The 23,123-nt window shown below is 48.1% G+C and overlaps 1 protein-coding gene across 1 annotated transcript in view; it reads right to left on the bottom strand.

Annotated features, from left to right (window-relative positions):
- Window positions 1-23,123, bottom strand: part of ASPG (asparaginase) — a 100,619-nt gene that overhangs the window by 18,549 nt on the left and 58,947 nt on the right. Inside the window, exons 10-13 of the mRNA XM_048485380.1 lie at window positions 21,364-21,483; window positions 19,785-19,880; window positions 18,187-18,355; window positions 17,902-17,906 (exon numbers count right to left, since the gene is read on the bottom strand). Coding sequence (XP_048341337.1) covers window positions 17,902-17,906; window positions 18,187-18,355; window positions 19,785-19,880; window positions 21,364-21,483 — 390 coding nt within the window. The remainder of the gene's footprint in view (window positions 1-17,901; window positions 17,907-18,186; window positions 18,356-19,784; window positions 19,881-21,363; window positions 21,484-23,123) is intronic.

Genomic DNA, 23,123 nt, shown 5'->3' with positions numbered 1-23,123 from the left:
AGGTGGGATCCAACCAGTTCTCACCACTTCTCTAGAAATAGTTACTAATTTTTTCTGAGTGCCGAGAAGGGGTTACTAAAGCAACCTCCCTGCCTAATAGGGGCTGGAGGTGCGTGTGTGCGGCGGCACCACTGTTTGAATCCCACCACCATCGGAACCTGTTATTAAAATTTTTGGATCCCACCACTGAACCCGGGCCTCCAGATTAGAGTGCACCTGCTCTCAACCACTACACCATGCTGGCTCTAAGAACCTAAGCCAAAGAACCAGTTTCCACCTGACACAGGAATGATTTCGGTGGCTCCTTTGTGTCTAAAGTGCATTGGGGAACAAGTGCATTGGGGAATAATGTGTTCTTGTGGTATTTGGAGGTATGAAGATTCCCTCCACATTTTCAGCCAGCATGGTGTGGTGGTTAAGAGTGGTGTACAGCAGTGGCGCAGTGGCTAAGAGCAGTGGCTAAGAGCAGGTGCACTCTGATCTGGAGGAACCGGGTTTGATTCCCAGCTCTGCCGCTTGAGTTGTGGAGGCTTATCTGGGGAATTCAGATTAGCCTTTGTACTCCCACACACGCCAGCTGGGTGACCACACACGCCAGCTGGGTGACCTTGGGCTAGTCACAGCTTCTCGGAGCTCTCTCAGCCCCACCCACCTCACAGGGTGTTTGTTGTGAGGGGGGAAGGGCAAGGAGATTGTAAGCCCCTTTGAGTCTCCTGCAGGAGAGAAAGGGGGGGATATAAATCCAAACTCTTCTTCTTCTTCTTCTACTCTGATTGGGCGACCAGGTTTGATTCTCCGCTCCTCCGCATGAGTGGCAGACTCTTATCCAGTGAACTTTTATTTGTTTGTTTGTTCATTTATTTCATTTCATTTCATTTCTAAACCGCCCTCCCCCAGGGACTCAGGGTGGTGAACAACATTGATAAAAACAGCTTAAAAACATAACATAAAAACTAACTGGAAATAATAAAACCCGGAACCGTACAGCATCAGATGGCGTTTCGCCTCCCCCCCCCCTCTCCCTTTATGCCCACGGGAGGCCAGATGAAATGGCAGCGATGTATTTAACCAGGCTGGCCAAATGCCTGGCGGAACAGGTCCATCTTACAGGCCCTGCGGAAATTCTGCAGGTCGTGCAGGGCCCTAATCTCCATTGGAAGCCTGTTCCACCAGGTAGGGGCCAGGGCTGTAAAAGCCCTGGCCCTTGTAGAGGCCAGCCTGATAGCTTTAGGGCCAGGGATCGCCAGGAGATCCTCCTCCGATGAACGCAAGGGCCTAACGGGGTGGTCTCGTAGGTATGCAGGTCCAAGGCCGTGAATGGCTTTGAAGGTCAAGACCAACACTTTAAACATGACCCGGAACTCGATCGGCAGCCAGTGCAGATGGTACAGGACTGGAGTAATGCGGTCCCTGCTCGAGGCTCCCGCAAGAAGCCTGGCTGCCGCGTTCTGTACGAGTTTCAATTTCCGTACGCAAAAAGGGCAAAGCAGCTCCACATTGTTTCTAATTGCATGCACTTCTGGCATCGTGCAGCTGACAATTCAGGGTATTACTTGGAAGTACATTTAATCAAAACCATGGGAAGTCCCCCTCCAAGCAGATGCACTTGAGACGACGTACTAAGCCCAAGGTTGTCGCAACAAGCTCTGACTCATCCAGGCCTCTGCATTTGAACGTGATGGGAAACGGGGGGTTTGTTTTGTGCCGAGTAACTCCGAGTTGTGAGCTGTGTGAGAAGAATGGGAGAGAGGAGGGAGAGGAGCACGCGAATGTGAGAAACAATCTGCGTTTGTGGTCACTGCAACGTAGCGCAATATCTGAATGCAGCCTAAGCTTCACTTAAAAAACATGTATTACTTATTTTCCAAATTTATGCAGAGCTTATTGAATGCGGTTTGAGAAATAAACCTCAACTGAGGGGACAGTGTGGAGGAAAGCAGACAGGGCCCTTTCCCCACTTACCGTTTGCTGCGCGCTACTGTCCCCAAATAGCGTGTGGTCCAGCGGTGCCCCCCACAAGTCCGGGCGGAGAACAAGCGCAATGGCCAGCTCAAATGACTTCTGCGCCTCCTCACGTCCCCTCAGCTGGCGTGCGGTCATTTCTGGACGCTGAAGAAAGCAGCACCCTTCTGACGCTGCCTCACAAGCAGAGCAGAGCGCGGGGCAGTGGGGAACACAACCCCGCTGGGCCGCCAAATCGCGTCCAGCGCTGGGAGGCAAGCGCCGCCAAGCGAAATCGTCGTAAGTGGGAAGAAGAGGCCCAGGTAACGCTTTCTCCAGAAGACTTTGCAGGCACGGGAAGAAAGCAGCAATGCGCTGAATGAATACATCTTGTTGGTGTGCTGTCTGTCTGTCTGTCTGTCTGTCTGTCTGTCTGTCTGTCTGTCTGTCGTGGAACCCAACAGGCACGAGACCATAGAAGGCAGCTATCAGCAACAGTGGTGAAGCTCCAAGGGGGAAGGAGGGGTGCGCCGTGCACCGGGCGCATGCCTGGGGGGGCACAGAAATCACCCCCAGGCCCTTCCCCCCTCCCCCAACGGTTCCCCCTTCCCCCACTTACCTTAGTTCCTTTCCTTTTTGAGAACTTTGTCAGGCTGCAAAAGGCCTGTTCACAGTAAAAACGCCCTGAGGAACTACAGTTCCCAGGAGACTTTGGGGCTCACAAGGTCTCCTGGGAAGTATAGTTCCCATCAGGCCGTTTTTACTGTGAACAGGCCTTTGCAGCCTGAAAAGGTTCTCAAAAAGGAAAGGACATATGGTAAGTGTGGGAAGGGGGGAAGAGGGGAAGGGGGGGGCGCCGTGGCCCCCCCCTGAAAATATAAAATGCGCACTGGGTGCAGTTTGGCCCAGCTACACCTCTGATCAGCAATGGCTTGATGTCATATCTGGGGAAAACACAAAAGTGATGTCACACCTCTCTACAAATTACCAGACGCTCTATGATAAAACCATAGAGTTTCTGGCAATTCCTTGAGAGGACTGGTATCACTGCTGGGTTTCCCTGGAAGTGACTTCACAATGTAAGCCCAATGGCCGTTAAAAAAAACCCTTTCTCCTGTTACTGTTTTAAGCAGCAGCAAGAAAGATGAGTTGGGGTGGGGATAGAATTCCTACTCATCTATGGCAGATTTGGGCAGGATCCAGATTTTTCAGAGCACTAAAAATAGTACAACAGAGACCTTAGTATCACCTTTGGGATATGGGCACTGCTTTCCATAGCAGCAGTGGTGTAGTTAAGAGCAGGTGCATCCTACTCTGGAGGAACAGGGTTTGATTCCCCGTTCTGCCGCTTGAGCTGTGGAGGCTTATCTGGGGAATTCAAATTAGCCTATGCACTCCAACACATGCCAGCTGGGTGACCTTAGGCTAGTCACAGCTCTTCTGAGCTCTCTCAGCCCCACCTACCTCACAGGGTGTTTGTTGTGAGGGTGGAAGGGAAAGGAGTTTGTAAGCCCCTTTGAGTCTCCTACAGGAGAGAAAGGGGGGATATAAATCCAACTCTTCTTCTTCTTTTAATAGTGATATTACCTGTTACCTATTACCATTGCCTAAACTAGTTCTGAAAAAACAGGAAAGTTATCAACTGCCTGACAAGCCACCAGAGGTGTAGCGCCAAGGGAATGGAGGGTGCCGAAGCCCCGGGCATGTGCCCCTGAGGAGGCGGTCCCGGGGCATTCCACGGGCGTAGTGGGGCATTCGGGGGGGACATTCCAGGGGTGGACGCAGGGACATAGGTATAGATTTTTTAGGGGGGGTTGGGGGTGGGGCCACACCCCCACCCGCCCTTAGGGCATGGCCACACCTCCCCAAGCCCCGCCCCTGGCCTAGCGCTTATAAAAGCAGCTCTCCGAGGTCGGGGATGGCAGACTCCCCTGCCCTGCCCTCCCCTGCCCCTCCCCTCTGGGCAGAGGCATAGAGGGAAAATGGAGCCTGGTGCAAAATCTGAATTTTGCGCCCCCTCCCCCGGCAGCCGCTGTGATGCTGGAATCCAACCCCAAACAGCTTCACTTTCAATGGTGTTTAAACTAGAGAGCCCAAATTCTCCTTTTTTAAAATCCACCTTTAAAGAGAGAATCTGGGGGTCCCTAGTTAAACAATATGATGAAAGTGATGCTGTTTTGGGGTGGATTATCCCCCACCCTGAAACAGCATCACTTTCAATGTGCCGTAGTGGTTAAGAGCAGGTGCATTCTAATCTGGAGGAACCGGGTTTGATTCCCTGCTCTGCCACTCTGACCAGGCTGTGGGAGGCTTTCATCTGGGGAATTCAGATTAGCCTGTGCACTCCCACACATGCCAGCTGGGTGACCTTGGGCCATGGCTTTTCGGAGACTCTCCTCTCAGCCCCACCCACCTCATAGAGTGTTTGTTGTGAGGGAGCAAGTGGGCAAGGGAGATTGTAAGCCCCTTTGAATGTCCTACACAGGAGAGAAAGGGGGGATATAAATCCAAACTCTCTTCTTCTTGGTATTCCTAAACTGAGGGAGCTCAGGATTCTCCCTTTAAATCCATGCCCGAGAAGGGGGTGGATTTAAAAGGAGAATCTGGGGAAATTTGGGGGTGCCTGCTGTCAGGGGTGCAATGGTAAAGCTAGAAGCACCAAACTTTCAGAGTATCTTTAGGAGGTTTGGTGAAGTTTGGTTCAGGGGGGTCCAAAGTTAAGTGGAAATTTATGAATAGGAAACGTGCGTCTCAAAGAGCGGTTGTCAAAAAAACGGACCGGAAAAATTATACAAGACACACGCATGCTGCTAAAGGAAGTGGCATTCCAATGTATTACCCTCTTATATTTCTAATCATACATAAAAGGTTGTGTGTGCTGTGTGTACCAAGTGCAACAATGCTTATTTTGTATTTCTATTCCAAGTGGACTTCCTTGGAAGGGGAGCGTTGCAGGGATTTTCTCACAGCTATGCTGAAACAGTTCATCACTCTCAGTTTAGTGCACACTCAAAACAGTCCAAGCGTGATTAGTCTCTGCTCTTCATATATTTGTTATCCAAAACCATAGTCATAGGATATTGCATCCTGACATTTACAAAGTTCTTATTCTTCAAAGAGTATGTTGTTATTCTTGGATACGTGGGCTGAAATCTTACGTGAGCTCCTGCTGGAGTCCATTTAGCGGAGCCTTTGTTGCAATGCGGAGAAAAAAAATCAGCAAGCAAAACTAGTTCAGGCAAGCAGAAGCTAGTCGCGTAACTAAAGCTTTTCGATGCCTTCTTCAGTGCTCCGTATTTGCCATTATCCTTGTCATTCCAAATCTTGTTACTCTCTTAATGGATGTCATTCAAGTATTGCATGTGGTTCTATATATCTATTTCCTATGTGAAATAGCATACGTGTGTCTTGTATAATTTTTCCGGTCCGTTTTTTGACACGTCCAAAGTTATGGACCCTCAAATGTGTAGCCCGCATCTCCTACCGTGTTTCCCCGAATATAAGACAGTGTCTTATATTAATTTTTGCTCCCCAAGATGTGCTATGTCTTATTTTCAGGGGATGTCTTATTTTTCCTGTATTCTGTTCATCGGGCATGCTTCCAAACAAAAACTTTGCTATGTCTTACTTTCGGGGGATGCCTTATATTTCGCACTTCAGCAAAACCTCTGCCATGTCTTATTTTTCGGGGATGTCTTATATTAGGGGAAACAGGGTATTAGCTCCCATTGGAAACAATGGGGGATGGGGGCACCCCCTTTGGGAGTCCATAGCTTTGGACCCCCTGGACCAAACTTCACAAAACCTGGGTGGTATCAATAAGAGACTCTCCTGATGATACGTCCTGGGTTTGGTGAAGTTTGGGTCAGGGGGTCCAAAGTTATGGACCCTCAAAGGTGTAGCCCCCATCTTCTATTAGCTCCCATTGGAAACAATGGATGGGGGCACCCCCTTTGGGAGTCCATAACTTTGGACCCCCTGAACCAAACCACAACAAACATGGGTAGTGTCATTAGGAGAGTCCCCCAAACAATCCCTGAAAGTGTGGTGCTGCTAGCCCAAACAATGCGCCCCCTGCAGGCCAAAAAAGAAAAAGCACTAAAATGTTTTAAAAACTCACAAACGGGTGGGCGGAGCTTCAGACATGAATGTGGGGGTTCAAACCTGAGAAACCCCCCCCCCTTACCTACGTGCCTGGGTGGACGGGGGCTTGGAGGGGTGCAGGGTGCGTGCACACACTGGGTGCAGATCCCCCTTGCTCCATCCCTGCAGGCCACAATACGTGGCCGGTGAGCAGTATTCAGTTTGGCAGATCACAAGTTGTCCAGGCCTGTCTTAAGAGGATGTCGCAAAGAAGCCCGGGCACTACGCCTCCTTATCTTTCCAGGAGTTCTTACACATTCATTCTTCTTCCCCTCGCCGCGTGAAGACCATTACGGCCGCCCATGGGAGATTGAGATATTTATAGCTGGGAAGTGTCACCCAGATAGAGAAGAGATTACACATCTCTGTTGGTGAAGAGCCTTGATAAGTAGGATAGAGATTCTGCGTGAGGGGGAGATAATTCTTTCCGGAGCACATTCAAGGATACGGTTCCTATTAGCCAGCCTGCCCCACATGCCTTTTTTTTTATGCGGTCTTTGCAACCGCCGGGACAGATAACAGATTAAGATCATAAAAACCCCACTCCATATTTTACTTCGCCGGAAGGATAATCAGGTATTAGAGGCATGGTCAAAGTTCCAGCGGAATCATAATTTTCCCCCTGACAGGTGTGATCAGAATGGAACAGCCATTTCCCTCTGAAGATGGACTATGATAAGCATCCTTGGATTTCATAAAGTGGCATTTTGATATATGGGGAAGAGAGGAGAGCTCGAAAGAAAAGGGGGATTTGGATGCCTCCCTGCCCGCTTACATGCTCTTATGGCTCACATTTTTCCATTTGGGGGTAGCAGGCGGATATGAAGAGGTCAAGGTTCACCGTTTTTTCCAGCAGTTACCGAAATACAAATGTCAATCAAACATAATCTCCGGTCAAATAAGATCTTCCAGAGCCAATTTCCACATATTGCTGGGGTATATGGCAGCTATACGTTTTCTGCCGGTTGACATTTGGGTTGGAGAGTTAATGTTAAAGAAAAAAAAAAGTAGGCTGGACCAAACAGCATCCCAGCATGCAAGTTTCTGTTGAAGCAGAGGACACAAGAAAGTCTCAGTTTTGTGTATCTTCTCTGCCACATTGTTTTCTCTTGCGTTTCTTCCCTGTACCAAACATATGTTGGAGGAACGGGGCCTACAGGCATGGATTTATTGAGACAATTTCTATACATTCACATACATTCACAAAGCCAGTGTGGCGTAGTGGTTAAGAGCAGGTGCACTCTAATCTGGAGAACCGGGTTTGATTCCCCGCTCTGCCACTTGAGCTGTGGAGGCTTATCTGGTGAACCAGATTAGCTTGTGCACTCTAACACATGACAGCTGGGTGACCTTCTTTGCAACTCTCTCAGTCCACCCACCTCACAGGGTGTTTGTTGGGGGGAGGGAAAGGAGATTGTAAGCCCCTTTGAGTCTCCTTACAGGAGAGAAGGGGGGGGGTTATAAACCAACTGTGTGGCCATGGTCTCGTAATTTTTGCTCCCAACGTCTCACCCCCATCTATGGCCAGAGGTGTAGCTGCAATGGAACATCTGGGGCGGCTCACTCCAGGCACCGCCATCGCAGTCACGTGTCGGGGGCAGGACGTGTCGGGGATGTGCAGGCAGTTCATGCCCTGGGCGAAGTTCCCCTTCCCTTCGTCACTGTCTGTGGCTGGCATCTTCAAAAGCATGTTCATGGCAAGACGTGTTGCTCTCCGAGAAACATATCTTTTTGTGAATATGCCTCTCTGAGAAACATCTTCCCATGAACATGCCCTTCTGAAACACATCTTACGGTGAACGCACCTCTAAAGATGTAGTCATAGATGCAGGGAAAATGTTAGGAGCAAAAACTAACAGACCGCGGTCTCACAGCTTGGAAACCTCACAACAGCCAGTTGATTCCAGCTGTGAAAATCTTCAACAATGCCTTCCCTTCATTCCTGGGCTGCAGGAGTCCTGCCACCTGGTTCTTCCTCCATACCTACCTGGTTTTTAGAACCAGACTACAATTGGCCATTTTGATTTACAGTTTCGTCTGTTGCCTCACTTGAGATACCTCAGCCCAGATCTGCAGAAGACCAGGCTTTTCCCTTCTCCCGCAAGAACCCCTGCAGACATCTTTTTAAATGTCATTCAGATGGATGCTGAACCACCTTGAATCATGAGGAAAGGCAGGATAAAAATAAGGATGGATGGATGGATGGATGGATGGATGGATGGATGGATGGATGGATGGATGGATGGATGGATGGATGGATGGATGGATGGATGGATGGATGGATGGATGGATGGATGGATGGATGGATGGATGGATGGGTGGGTGGGTGGGTGGGATGGGATGGGATGGTGCACATCACCCCTTCCCACCGGGATCCATCTTCAGGCCCACCCCAACGCCTCAAGTAAAGAAGAATAAGAAGAGTTTGGATTTATATCCCCCTTTTCTCTCCTGTAAGGAGACCTCCTTTCCCTCCCCCACCCAGCCCACAACAAACACCCTGTGAGGTGGGTGGGGCTGAGAGTGCTCCAAAGAACTGTGAGTAGCCCAAGGTCACTCAGCTGGCATTTGTTGGAGTGCACAAACTAATCTGGTTCACCAGATAAGTCTCCACAGCTCAAGTGGCAGAGCGGGGAATCAAACCCAGCTCCCCAACTTAGAGTGCACCTGATCTTAACCACTACACCATTTTGGAGTTTAGAGCCATCCATACTCCTCCCCTTGAGCCAGTGCACTCAATGTTTATGGGGTATTTTGAGTGATTTTTTCCCACAGTGTAAAAAAAAACCCATACAGGATATGTGCTAATGTACAGTAGTTAACATATCTGTGAAGCAATTGCCAATTTATATCTTATACCCACACAGGAGACATGTTTCGTCACACACCCACAACCCAAATTTCATCACCCTCTGTGCCAAGGATTTCCTAAGAATTGTGAAAAGTAAACGTATTTATTTATTGACATTATTTACAGTCTACCTTTCTCACATTATTTACAGTGCTCTGACTCTCTCGCCGGGTCTCAAGGACTTAATACAATCAACAGGAGGGGACATTCAATAAACAGTGAAATAGAACTTGGGTTGTAGAACCCCAGAAATCTAAAAAAATGGAACTGAAGCAAAGCATAAGCATTAACGCGACATAGGTAATGATGCAAAATTAGGATCCAATTTTTAGCAAACGACACACAGTAGTGAAGACGACAGTCCCTAAGAATTTTTCCAAGTAACTCTGTTGAATCATGCAGCACAACTCTAACGCCTGCAGAGCCAGAGAGCCAGAGTGGTATAGTGGTTAAGGTGAATTCTAATTTGGAGAACCAGATTTGATTCCTCACTTCTCCATCCGAGCGGCAGACTCTTATCTGGTGAAGCAGATTTGTTTCCCCGCTCCTACACATGAAGTCTGCTGGGTGACCTTGGCTAATCACAGTTTGTTGAGAACTTTCTACCACACAAGGTGTCTGTTATTATAGTCTCCTTACAGGAGAGAAAGTGTGTGTATGTTGGGGGGGGGGGGGGTATAAATCCAAACTCTTCTTCTCCTTTTTCAGCAGAAAAGCCCTCTTAAATCATTTAATTTTGCACAGTTTGAGGAAAGCCAGGAAAGTGGGAGTCTTCCTGACCTCCTCAAGCAGGCCGTTCCACAAGGTAGGGATGACAGAAGATAAAGCACATGTACGGGCAGTTGCTTGATTTTGCCCATTTGCAGGTTGGCACTCGCAGAAGGCCCTGCTCCGAACAAGCTGAAAAGGAGTCATTTTATTCTACGTACGTTTTGAAAGAATAGAAGATATTTTTCGGCAAGGACCGGGACAGTGTAGCATGAGACTGGAGAAAAGCATAGTGGCTGGAGGATAGGAGGGGAACGCAAGGCAGGAAATAGCAACGTGGTCTAAGGGGCACTGAAGAAGAAGAAGAAGAAGAAGAAGAAGAAGAAGAAGAAGAAGAAGAAGAAGAAGAAGAAGAAGAAGAAGAAGAAGAAGAAGAAGAAGAAGAAGAAGAAGAAGAAGAAGAAGAAGAAGAAGAACGAGGAGGAGGAGGAGGGGGGAGGAGGAGGAGGAGGAGGAGAGGAGGAGGAGAGGAGGAGAGGGGGAGGAGGAGGGGGAGAGGAGGAGGGGAGGAGGAGGAGGAGAGGAGGAGGAGAGGAGGGGGAGGAGAGGAGGAGGGGAGGAGGAGGAGGGGAGGAGGAGGAGGGGGAGGGGGAGGAGGAGGAGGGGAGGGGGGGGGGGGAGGGGAGGAGGAGGAGGAGGGGAGGAGGAGGAGGAGGGGAGGAGGAGGAGGGGGAGGAGGAGGAGGGGGGGGAGGAGGAGGGGAGGAGGAGGAGGAGGGGGGGAGGAGGAGGAGGAGGAGGAGGAGGAGGGGGAGGAGGAGGAGGAGAAGGAGGAGGAGGAGGAGGAGAAGGAGGAGGAGGGGAAGAGGGAGGAGGAGGGACCTGGAGTGGGGAGGGAGAAGGAGGAGGGAGGAGGAGTGAGGGAGGGAGGAAGGAGGAGAGGAGTGAGGAGGAGGGGGAGGAGGGAGGGGGAAGAGGAGGAGGGAGGAGGAGAGGAGGAGGAGGAGAGGAGGAGGAGGAGAAGGAGAGGGGGAGGAGGAGGGGAGGAGGAGGAGGAGGAGGAGGAAGGAGGAGGAGGAGGAGGAAGAGGAGGAGGACCGAAGATCCATGGCACGGAGTCTGAGGGAATGGAGGACTCCCAGACACCAAAGGTGGACGAAGGCACACAGCCAGCCTCACACACCACACACAGGAAGGGGTGGTGAGACAAGGAGAGGTGGATAGAATCGAATATGGAGCCTAGAATGGACCCAAGGAAATGGAAGACCACGAAATATGGATGGACACACCCAGACACAGAAGCACGAGACCAGAGACATGGACCCGACCGAGACCCACACACAGGAGGACACAAAGAGGACCAACAGCCCCAAAACACACATGGAACAAACTTCCCAGCAGCCCAGGACTCACACCCCAGCAGTATGGACCCACACAACAAAGGAGGAAGAGGACCAAGGACCCCACAGGGACAGATGACTACCAGAGGACACAAAGGAGCCAAGAGCTAATCCCAGAAGAGCTTCACTGTAAACCCACACTGAGTGGATCGAACCCTAGAACCTTTAAACCAAACAGGAACTGAATCGGCCATGAACATGGCCGAGAGAGACACAAAGACACACCACAGCAGTGACCAAGGAGGCCACACGGACCAGGAGACCCAGAAGGATACAGGTGGTAGAAGAAAATAAGGAACCACAGCATGAAGAACTGGAAGGAAACAGTGAAGCCACACACCCTTGCAGCATGACAGACAGAAAGAATAATGGAAATAGAATTTAAATATGCCCCAACTTTAGACAGTGAAGGAGCAAACACAAAAAGCCCAGAGGGGGGGACATGGACAGGCACTGTAGTAATGGACATAATGGAGCTAGAAGGAAACAAGAGGGAAAGGTGGTGCAGGGATGGCACAGCCCATACATAAGGCAATTTAGAAAATATAGAAATGAAATGAAGACAGAAATGGATTGGAAAGAGGAAATGGTGGAGTGGGGTGGAAATGCAGCCAAAGATAGAAAGAAAGGTGGAGGGGAGGAAAGAGGTGGAGATGAACAGTGGTATAGTGAATGGATGGAATGGTGGAAGAGGAAGGAAGCCAATAGTTTGAAGGAAATATCTTGTGGAATAGCACTTAATGCAGATTGACATGGGTGGACAGCCAGGTGGAATGGAACAGATGGAATGGACCTCTAAATTGGATGGGGAAAGTGGAGAAATGGCAGGTGGGTGGGGGGAGGACAGAACCGGAGGAATGATCATCGATCGGGCAGTGGGGAGTTCTTCCTGAATCCTTGATATTTCATGTGAGTATCACGCGACTAATTGACCATGGGGAATCGGCTAGAGTTCCAAAGAACTGCGATTAGCCCAAGGTCAAGAGGAAAAGGGAGGAAACAGTCAAACATATTATGGACAGGTGATTACAATACATGAACCTAACTTTCAACATTCAGGAGGTATTTTTGGAAATATGTCATAAATGATTATCATTGTAGGATTTTTTTATCTATTCTATTTCATCACGATTTACCATATGATCATATGTTATATAACATGATTACCATGTTTATTAAATATTGCATAGGGTATATTATGATCTGTGATAAGATTTATTGTGATGACGATCATTATTATCCAATGCTGATTATTATGCCTTTATTTACTGCTCATAATAGTGGCTGTCACCATTTAATGTTTATTGTTGATTATATGATAGGTATGACATTTTCATTTCCTTTTGATGCAATTGAAACGGTCATTATGATGTTGTTTCTAGTTTTACCTTTTTGTGTTCTGTTTATATTCATAAAAATAAAAAGAGATTAAAATGTTGTAAATACATAAAATAAACATGCTTTACTGCTTAAAATAGAATCAAGAGGGGAGATTTTTTCTGGCAGAGTGACACCCCGCTTACAGGAAGCACCCTCCTCAAAGGGATGTTCCCACTTGGAACCGCTCTTATCTGTGAACTCTAGGAAAGCTATCTTATTTATCTGGGCCACCAGTAAACAAAAGTGTCTTGTGCCTTTGAGCCTATGTGAGGCTGCCAAGGTTGTTTGTGGGTTTTTAATCTGGTTTATTCCTTTTGTGCAATCCATGCACGGCCAAAAGGCAGGTGGAAACTTTTGGTGAACAGATAGATAAACAAGTTCAGCTACACGTTTTGTCTTTCCAAAAGAGATAACAAAAAAGTCTTGTTCGCGTGGCTGGAAAATAGAACCATTGCCTATTTTATTTTATTTATACCCCACTTTTCTCCTGAATGGGGATCCAAAGCAAGCAGCTTACAACGCCCTTCAGCTCTCCTCTGCTCGGCTTGCCCAAACCAGCTTGCCCTGCAGAGTGGAGATTCAAACTCATCTCCCAGATTGTAGTCCAATCCTCTAACTACTGTAGATGAGAGCAAATGCCTCCCAGTGTGGTGTAGTGGTTAAGAGCAGGTGGATTCTAATCTGGAGAACCAGGTTTGATTTCCCCACTCCTGAGTGGTAGAGGCTTATCTGGTGAACCAGATGTGTTTCCGCACTCCTGCTGGGTGACCTTGGGCCAGTCACAGTTCTTCGGAACTCTCTCAGCCCCACCTGCCTCACAAGGTGTTTGTTGTGGGGAGAGGAAGGGAAAGGATCTTGTAAGCTTGGAAGCCACCTTGAGTCTCCTTACAGGAGAGAATGGTGGGGTATAAATCCAAACTCTTCTTCTTCTCTTCTTCCTTGACATAGGCCCACCGCATCCATCCACAGAGAAGCTGCATGCCACACCTACCCTGTTTCCCCTAATATAAGACATCCCCGAAAAATAAGACATAGTAGAGGTTTTGCTGAAGTGAGAAATATAAGGCATCCCCCGAAAGTAAGACATAGCAAAGTTTTTGTTTGGAAGCATGCCCGACGAACAGAACACAGGAAAAATAAGACATCCCCTGAAAATTAGACATAGCACATCTTTGGGAGCAAAAATTAATATAAGACACTGTCTTATATTCGGGGAAACACGGTATGCATAAAACATGTTGAGCTTACCACCCTCTAAATCAGTCTTCACTGGGGGAAGGAAGTATTGCCATATCTCTGCAATGGATTGGGTCATGAAGTAACCTTATAAGCAGAGATGCAACGCCTGTCCTCAGAGGAAGGGTGCTTAGAACAGTGACTCAGGCAGAAACACTGAGGGTGGAATCTGCTCGGAGAAGGCACTTCTAACATTTTAACTCCCCGTAAAACAAACCTTTCAGGGACACAAGGGTGAGGCGTGCTTCTCCTTTCAGTTCAATCCCAACTCAGAAACAAAGTGTGACTCAGCTACCAGTGATTTGGAAAGCACTGCCACAGAGAAAGCTTAGAAATTCTTCCCACTCTACCGTGCGGTTTGGCTCAGTGCACTGGAAGCTCCCTGTTCGGCAGATCTTGTTTGCGCTTGACGTTCTCTCGTGAACTGTGTGGGCTAAATGGGGGAGGGGGGCCTCAGAGGTGTGCAAACAATCGTGCCTTGGTTTAAGAAAGAGGATTTGCAGAAAGAATGGGGTAAGGAAGGTTAGATCTGGATTGGTTGCATTGCAGGAGCACGAGCAATCGAGCATCCCTGTCCATTGTGCTGCAGATAGAAGAGAAGAAGAGTTTTGATTTATATCCCCCCTTTCCCTCCTGAAGAAGACTCAAAGGGGCTAACAATCTCCTTTCCCTTCCCCCCTCACAATAAACACCCTGCGAGGTAGGTGGGGCTGAGAGAGCTCAGAAGAGCTGTGACTCGCCCAAGGTCACCCAGCTGGCGTGTGTGGGAGTGTGCAGGCTAATCTGAATTCCCCAGATAAGCCTCCACAGCTCAAGCGGCAGAGCTGGAAATCAAACCTGGTTCCTCCAGATCAGAGTGCACCTGCTCTTAGCCACTACGCCACTGCTGCTCCTTTTTGCCCCAATTTCTGCTTTTCTCTGTCGATGGTACGTTCCAATCTGAAGGAACGGAGGATAAAGGCTAACTCAGGTGGCCAAAAGTGGACACGAGAATGTGGCCAGGGCTTCTTTTCGATCAGGTGAAGTGGCCTTATATTGTCGTAGAATAGAAAATACATCTATTTGAAATTTTTATGAATGAAAGGGTCCCAGTACAGCAGTACAGGGCAGCATTTACATGCCTCCTTTCATTTGCTCTAATATCTCCACCCACCAATTACTTCACTGTCTCAGATTCAAGGAAATCAGATCCAAGTATGTGAATCTTACTCCTTTACATTTACCCGATCTCCCCGATTTAATTAGATTACACTACTTGTTGGACAACCCTGATCCTTCTCTCTGTATGATAGTGGCAGACTTTCTCCTGGAAATTACTAAACGCCAGTAGATTTCCTTCAACCTAACATGTATTTTGTATTGCATTTGCTTTTTAATCCGTTTTTGTTTATTATTGTACTGCTGTCTATGCCAATAAAGGCTTGCTTCTAATATCTCCACCCTACTTCTATAGATTGGCTGTCTTTGCACAGCGAAGGTCTTTTCTGCAGCATTTTCTCCCCGTGCAGAATTAACTCAGAGTTCGGCCAAGACCTGCAGTGGAAGTAGCTAAACTAATTCCACACAATCCATCCAATTCCACTTGAGAGCTTTGAGGCGGACGACGTCGGCCGAGCAGGCCCGGAGCGATCATTACCGTCTCTATGGAACAGGCAACAGATTTAACTTGCTCCTCTCAACCTGACAGGGGCGAAAGCCTGAGCCACAAGCACAGATTCGTTTTCATTTGCCAGCTCTCCCTCCCCGCTTTCGGCAGCTTTAAAGCAATCAAGAGTCCCGGCAGGAGTCTCTTACGGGAGTGGTAAAGCGAAAGAATCTGAATAACAAACTCATGTGAAATTCCTCAGGCGGTCGCTGGGTGCGGCTAAGATACACACACACACACACACACACACACAAATGCACAGCTGTTTGCAGGACGTCTTACATAGGCGTGCTGGCAGAAGGCCAACTCTGTTCTGCAGTGAGTCTTGTTGGAGTTGCTGGAGGGAATTTTTAGAGATTCTTACGACATTTCCTGAGAACAGCACGGTGAACCATCCGACTGTCATAGCGACAGTTAAAGTTTTGTTCCGAGTGACTGAGCAGACTCCTTCTACAGTGCAAAATGCTAAACCAGGAGTTCTGCACCAGTTGAGGCATTCAACACCATTCTTAAGGAGAAAACTCCGGCTATGGTGGGTTTTCCAGGCTGCGGTGTGGGAATTTCAGCTCCTAATGTTTCTCCTGCATCTATGGCTGGCATCTTCAGAAGCACGTCACAGTAAGACGTACGTCTCTCCGCACAGTCTCGCTGTGACCTGACCCTGAAGATGCCAACCATAGATGCGAGTGATACATTAGGAGCTAAAACTACCAGTCCGTAGGTCACACAGCCTGAAAAACCCACAACAGACAGTTGATTCCAGCCATAAACACTTGGACAACACAGAGGCAGGGGTGTACCTGCCAGAGGGACATATGGGGACAAATGTCCCCAGGCAGAGGCCATTTAATCACATGGGGGGCGGAAAATCGCCCTTACACTCAGAGGTGGGATCCAGCAGGTTCTCACAGGTTCCCGAGAGTAGGTTACTAATTATTTGTAAAAGCCGCAGAGGGGGTTAGCTTAATGCGATTTTGCCAATGGATTTTTTGCCTTGCCACGCCCTCCTCTCAGCAGCAGTAGCGTGCAGAACTGAAGCAGTTCCAGGCAGGAGGTGCCCCGGGCGGCGTGCAGCCTGCCTGGCGCGGCATTCGCTTCAAGGGACCCGGGCGCAGTGGCTGCATCCTTGCCACAGCCCTGCCCAGGAATGCCCCGCCCCTGGAATGCCCGGCCCAGCCCCATTGGCGCTACGCCACAGTTTGAATCCCACCACCATGGGAACCTATTACTAAAATATTTGGATCCCACCACTGCTTACACTCCTCTTCCTTTCCCTACCCCTCAGTAGTGCAGAGGTAGCTCTAGGAAAATGGAGCCTCGGGGAGATTTTGCACCAGGCTCCATTTTCCCTAGATACACCTCTGCCCAGAGGAAACTTTGCTTGCTCAGAATACCATTAATATGCAGAGAGGGGGAGAAAATTGTGATTTGTGTAACACACAAACAAATGAAGCTGCCTTGTATTAAATGCGACCTTTTGGCCCGTGAAGTTCAGCACTGTCTGCTCCGATGGGCTCTCCAGGGTCTCAGGCAGAGTCCTTCCTTTTAAATGGAGAAGCTGAGGATTGAACTGGGAACCTTCTGGATGCCAAACTGATGCTGAGCCACAGCCCCTCCCCACCTAGCACTGATGGGACAGGTAGGTCCCAGATATACAGTTTCAGGCACGGTTTTAGACCTCTTGTTAACCTGATGGGGCAGATTTATGGAGGCCTTTAATAGATGTAAGAGCCGCGTGGTGTAGTGGTTAAGTGCTTGCACTGCCAACTCACACGGTCAGGAGTTTGAGCCCCCTGTGGGTCAGATATCCTGGCGGCTGGCTCATGGTCAACTCAGCCATTCATCCATTTCTTGGTTGGTAAAATGAGTACTTAGAACTACAATTCCCATCAGCCTCTGTCAGCATGGCCAATTGGCCATGCTGGTAGGGGCTGATGGGAATTGTAGTTCCTGAACATCTGGAGAGCCGCAGGTTCCCTACCCCTGACCTAGCTCATAGCTGGGCGGTAAAGAATAGCCAGGGAAAGCAATGGCAAACTACCCCACAAAAGAGGCTTGCCTATAAAATCACTGCTTGCAGTGGTACCCCAGGGTTGGACACAACTGAAGGGGAAACTTTACTTTACCTTAATAGATGTATCCTGATTTTGCATGTAACATCATGGTTTTATGATGGGCAGCAAGATGACACATCCTACTGCATCCAGCCAAACTACTTCCTGGGTATCTTCTAGAGCAGGGGTAGGGAACCTGCGGCTCTCCATATGTTCAGGAACTACAATTCCCATCAGCCCCTACCAGCATGGTCAATTGGCCATGCTGATAGAGGCTGATGGGAATTGTAGTTCCTGAACATCTGGAGAGCCGCAGGTTCCCTACCCCTGTTCTAGAGCATAGGTGTCAAACTAGCGGCCCTCCAGATGTTATGGACTACAGTTCCCATAATCCCCTGCCAGCATGATGCAGTTCCCATAATCCCCTGCCAGTTTGACACCTGTGTTCTAGAGCTTTTCTTCAGAAAAAAAATTAACTGAAGGAAACTTTTAGCTATGGCAGAAAAGCCACGCAATGTCTACTTAGCACACTTGACAGGCTAACGTTATCTTCTACCAAAAGGAGACTTGGATGTGGCAATGTCACCTTATCTAAATGCAACTTTTCCCCCTGCCCAGCAAACGTGGACGCTCAAAGTACAGGGATATCTGAGGCATGTCCAGAGTTGGGGAAAGGTGAACATCCCCAAAGTGATCACTCTGCAGAAATAAAGCACGAGGCATTTGTGCGTGCCGTTCACAACAGCGATGGATCAAAGAACTGTGTTTCTATAAAGTAGCAACGGTCTTGCTCTCCCAAAGAGCATCACACAAAATACTTTTTTTCAACAATACCTGAATCTGATAGCATTCATCAGTGGGGTAGCTCCAAATCGGTCTTTTGCATATACTGTTGCTCCAGACTCCAGTAGGTAGGTTACTATCTCCAGATTGCCCTCGCAGGATGCAATGTGAAGAGGCGTACGCCCATCATAATCCTCAGAGCTCAAGTTGCCACCCTGAAAGTTTGTTTAGAGAAGTGTCCTTTAAAAATGGCACAAGGGGTTTCGTCCACATGCTAATCATTTTTTTGTGGGGGGGCGTGATTTTAATGGTTTTAGAATGTAATTTTATCCTGGTTTTTTTTTTATTGCTGGTGACCCCTGTAAGGGCAGAAAGGTGGGATATAAATTCTGAAAATAAATAAATGAAATCATAGCACCACTGGTCTATCAGGGCTTGAGCAGAAGAAGAAGAAGAGTTAGATTTATATCCCCCCTTTCTCTCCTACAGGAGACTCAAAGGGGCTTACAAACTCCTTGCCCTTCCCCCCCTCACAACAAACACCCTGTGAGGGAGGTGGGGCTGAGAGAGCTCCAAAGAACTGTGACTAGTCCAAGGTCATCCAGCTGGCGTGTGTTGGGAGTGCACAGGCTAATCTGAATTCATAAGAACATAAGAACATAAGAACAAGCCAGCTGGATCAGAACAGAGTCCATCTAGTCCAGCTCTCTGCTACTCGCAGTGGCCCACCAGGTGCCTTTGGGAGCTCACATGCAGGGTGTGAAAGCAGTGGCCTTCTGCTGCTGCTGCTGCTCCTGAGCACCTGGTCTGCTAAGGCATTTGCAATCTCAGATCAAAGAGGATCAAGATTGGTAGCCATAAATCGACTTTTCCTCCATAAATCTGTCCAAGCCTCTTTTAAAGCTATCCAGATTAGTAGCCATCACCACCTCCTGTGGCAGCATATTCCAAACACCAATCACACGTTGCATGAAGAAGTGTTTCCTTTTATTAGTCCTAATTCTTCCCCCCAGCATTTTCAATGAATGCTCCCTGGTTCTAGTATTGTGAGAAAGAGAGAAAAATTTCTCTCTGTCAACATTTTCTACCCCATGCATAACTTCAATCATATCCCCCCTCAGCCGTCTCCTCTCCAAACTAAAGAGTCCCAAATGCCCCAGTCCCAAATTCCCCAGATAAACCTCCACTACAGAGTCCCAAATTCCCCAGATAAACCTCAGAGTCCCAAATTCCCCAGAAAAACCTCCACAGGTGGCAGAGCGGGGAATCAAACCCGGTTCCTCCAGATTAGAGTACACCTCCTCTGAACCACTACGCCATTGTTGCAAGAACAAGTCCATGTTTTGTAATGATCTCTAGGTTCAAGCAGAGGATTCTGTATTGAGATCACCTCCTGCATGCCAATCCAAGACGGGGAAGACACGTGAAAAGGATCAAAAACTTATCAGTTCGCGCAATTTCAAGTTAACAGCTTGAGAAGACTCCTTGCTGAAAGTTTTTTTTAGATCTTAGGGTTTTTTAGTCTGGGTTGATGACTAGAGGCTGGATGGCACCGAATAATCTCCACCGAAAGAGCGCTTGAGACATGTGAATAGGGACGGGGGAGCAGTCTTATCATGCTTGAATAAAATAAATGACTTTTACCAAATTCTGTAAAGCTTTTAGGGCATCCAAATCGCCAGTTTTCGCAGCTGCACAGGCCAAAGCAGGAGTCAATGCATCCCTAATCGCCTCTAGCTCCTGAAAAAGCAAAAATCAACGATTACAGAGAACATCTACTTCCCCTGACACCCCCGTACCGTAATCTTTATCTACTGATTCCTACACGTCTTATCTGCTTTCCTTGTGACACACAGTGGACAGTGTTACAACATGACAGAAGTTTATAAAATTACACATGGGTTAGGGAGGGTAGACAAACATACATTTTCTCCCCTTCCCAACATACTAGAATTCAAAGGCACCCAATGGAGCTGAAGGGAAGGTAGATTTAGGGTAGGCAAAAGGAAATAGTTCTTTACTTAACAAGCCAATAAATGAGGGATTCGCTGCCAGAGGATGTAGTGATGGCCACAAAGATAGAAACCTTAAAGGGAGGATTAGACAGATTCATAGAGAACAGGGGCTACTAGTCATAGGGACTAAAAGGAACCTCCATGCTCAACAGCAGTAAAATTCTGATTCCCAGTGCCAGGAGGCAACACCAGGGTACAGCTTTGGCTTCTATGCAGTGGTGGGATTCCGCCGGTTCGCACCACTTTGGCAGAACCGGTTGTTAAAATGGTGCTTGTAAACAACCAGTTGTTAAATTATTTGAATCCCACCACCAGATACCGGTTGTTAAATTCCTGGAATCCTACCACTGCCTCTATGCCCAGTGGTTGGCCCTCAAGGGTCACTGGTTGGCCACTGTGTGAGACAAGCCGCTGGACCTTGAAAAGCTGCTGGACATTGAAAATGCTGGGGGGAAGAATTAGGACTAATAAAAGGAAACATTTTTTCATGCGATGTGTGATTGGTGTTTGGAATATGCTGCCACAGGAGGTGGTGATGGCCACTAACCTGGATAGCTGTAAAAAGGTCTTGGACAGATTTATGGAGGAGAAGTCTATCTATGGCTACCAATCTTGATCCTCCTTGATCTCAGATTGCAAATGCCTTAGCAGACCAGGTGCTCAGGAGCAGCAGCAGCAGCAGAAGGCCATTGCTTTCACATCCTGCAGATGAGCTCCCAAAGGCACCTGGTGGGCCACTGCGAGTAGCAGAGAGCTGGACTAGATGGACTCTGGTCTGATCCAGCAGGCTCGTTCTTATGTTCTTATGACCAGATGTAAAACTGTTCTGATCCAGCAAGGCTGCACCAGGTGACCTTTCAACACTGTCACAACATAAACATCATCTCTAAACCTGTTAGGGATTTTAATTATTCCAACAGTGATCAAATGCACAGGCTTAGGCAGCATCAGTAACTGCTTTATATGTGGCTTATTTTAACCAGGTCTTGAATCCTTAAAGAACAGCAGGGGACGAAAAGCTAAAAGAATCCAATGAAAACCCATTGACTGGAGGCTTGAAAAAGTCACAGGTCATTTGTGCTGCTAGCTGCGTCCGGAAAAGCCATCCTGCTTTCATCCTAAGGCCCTGCATGATGCTTTCACCCTTTTTCACACTGTGTATTCTGAAGTGGGTTTCCTGCTCTAACAAATGCCATTTGAACAGGTACCTCCTTGCAGCTGATATACAGATATTTGGCGATCCCTTGAATAAATTTGCTGTCTTTGAGAGTGATTCGAGTTCCTATGGGCACAACAGTTCTCTCTCCTCTTAAATTCTCACTCAGCATCTGTGGGGGGAAAGCAGAAATCCACATGTTTTGTTCAGACTGTTTTTCAATATGCATGAATTAAGCAAAACAAAAATGCTATAAATAAATAAACAAGTTGGGAATCATAGAGTTGGAAGAGACCGCACGGGCCATCACGTTCAACCCCTGAAATGCAGGAACACACAATCAAAGCACGGCTGAGATATGATTAAAAACCTCCAAAGAAGGAGACTCCACAACACTCCGGGGTAGTGCATTCCACTTTCGAAAAGCCCTCAATGTCAGGAAGTTTTTCCTAATGTTTAGGTGGAATCTCTTTTCACCTTGAACCCATCACTCCTGATCCTTGTCTCTGGAGCAGCAGAAAACAAGCTTGCTCCCTCACCAACATGACATCCTTTTAAATATCTAAACATGGCTATCATGTCACCTCTCAACCTTCTCTTCACCAAACTAAACATACCCAGTTCCCTAAGTCTCTCCTCGTAGGGCATGGATTCCAGACCTTTTTACCATTCTGGTTGCCCTCTAAACAAACTACCACAGGTTTTAGACATGCTGGATCTCCTGCGGTGGTAGGAGATCCGCCCCCACCCCCACCCCCATTCCAGGAGACATCCTACCCCGATTCCAGGTTCTTGGCTCAGTGGAGCAAGAAGGGCAAAATCTGAGGTGGGAGATAGGTGTTCCATCACCATGATATCACTTCTGGTGTGAGCCCCAAAAAGCCAGTGATCATGTCATCATGATGCTCCAGGATTCATTCAAAACTTACCATAGAGTTTTGGGTGAGACCTGGAGAATCATGGAGATGCAGTTAGGGCAATTCCAGGTTCGTGCCAGAAGTAATGCCGTGTTGTTACAGATGCCATTTGTTGGCAGTCCACCCACTGGTCTTCTGCGGGCTGTGAGCACTGAGCTGGCAACCCCAATGTCTTTCCACAAATAATTAAGGAACTGTAGTTGTGTCAGGTGTTGAGAAGAAAAAATTGGATTTATGGCCCTTTCCCCACTCACTGTTTCATCTGCACTCCCCACTACAGGGGCGGCTACAACGCAGCCGCCCCGACTCTGCTGCTCTTGCACCCCCTCAGCGCGGGTCATTCTGGCGCTGCTCAAAACGGCGCCTTTTGATGACCCGGCACAGGGCGCGGGGCAGTGGGGAAGCCTGGGGAACATGACCCTCGGGCTAAAAAGGTCCTGGACCAGACGAAATGGACGTCATTTTAAAAGTGGGGAAACGGCCTATGTCTCACTTTTGTCAACTGTAAGGGATCTCAAAGCGGCTTACAAACTCCTTCCCTTCCTCTCCCCACAGCAGACATCTTGTGAGGAAGGTGGGGCTGAAAGAGTTCTGAGAGAACTGCAACTAGCCCAAGGTCACCCAGCAGGCTTCATATGGAGGAGAAGGGATTCTCTCGATTAGAATCCAGGCTTTGTATGGAGGGGCAGGGAAAACAAACTTGGATCTCTAGATTAGAGTCCACAGCTTTTAACCACCACACCCTGCTAATACTGTGATACATACTTTGGCTCTGAACAAACTATGCCATGGGACCAGATGGCTTCTCAGTCTGTTTTTCTAAACGCTACTTCCATCACTTCATAACCTCAACAAAAGGGGACTGAAGAGGTCCTGCAGCCATAACGGGAAACGG

The sequence above is a fragment of the Sphaerodactylus townsendi genome, linkage group LG02 (genome assembly GCF_021028975.2).
Source record: "Sphaerodactylus townsendi isolate TG3544 linkage group LG02, MPM_Stown_v2.3, whole genome shotgun sequence".
Classification (NCBI taxonomy): Eukaryota; Metazoa; Chordata; class Lepidosauria; order Squamata; family Sphaerodactylidae; genus Sphaerodactylus; species Sphaerodactylus townsendi.
The sequence above is the reverse complement of the archived record's forward strand: the minus strand, read 5'-3'. Positions and strand labels throughout refer to the sequence as shown.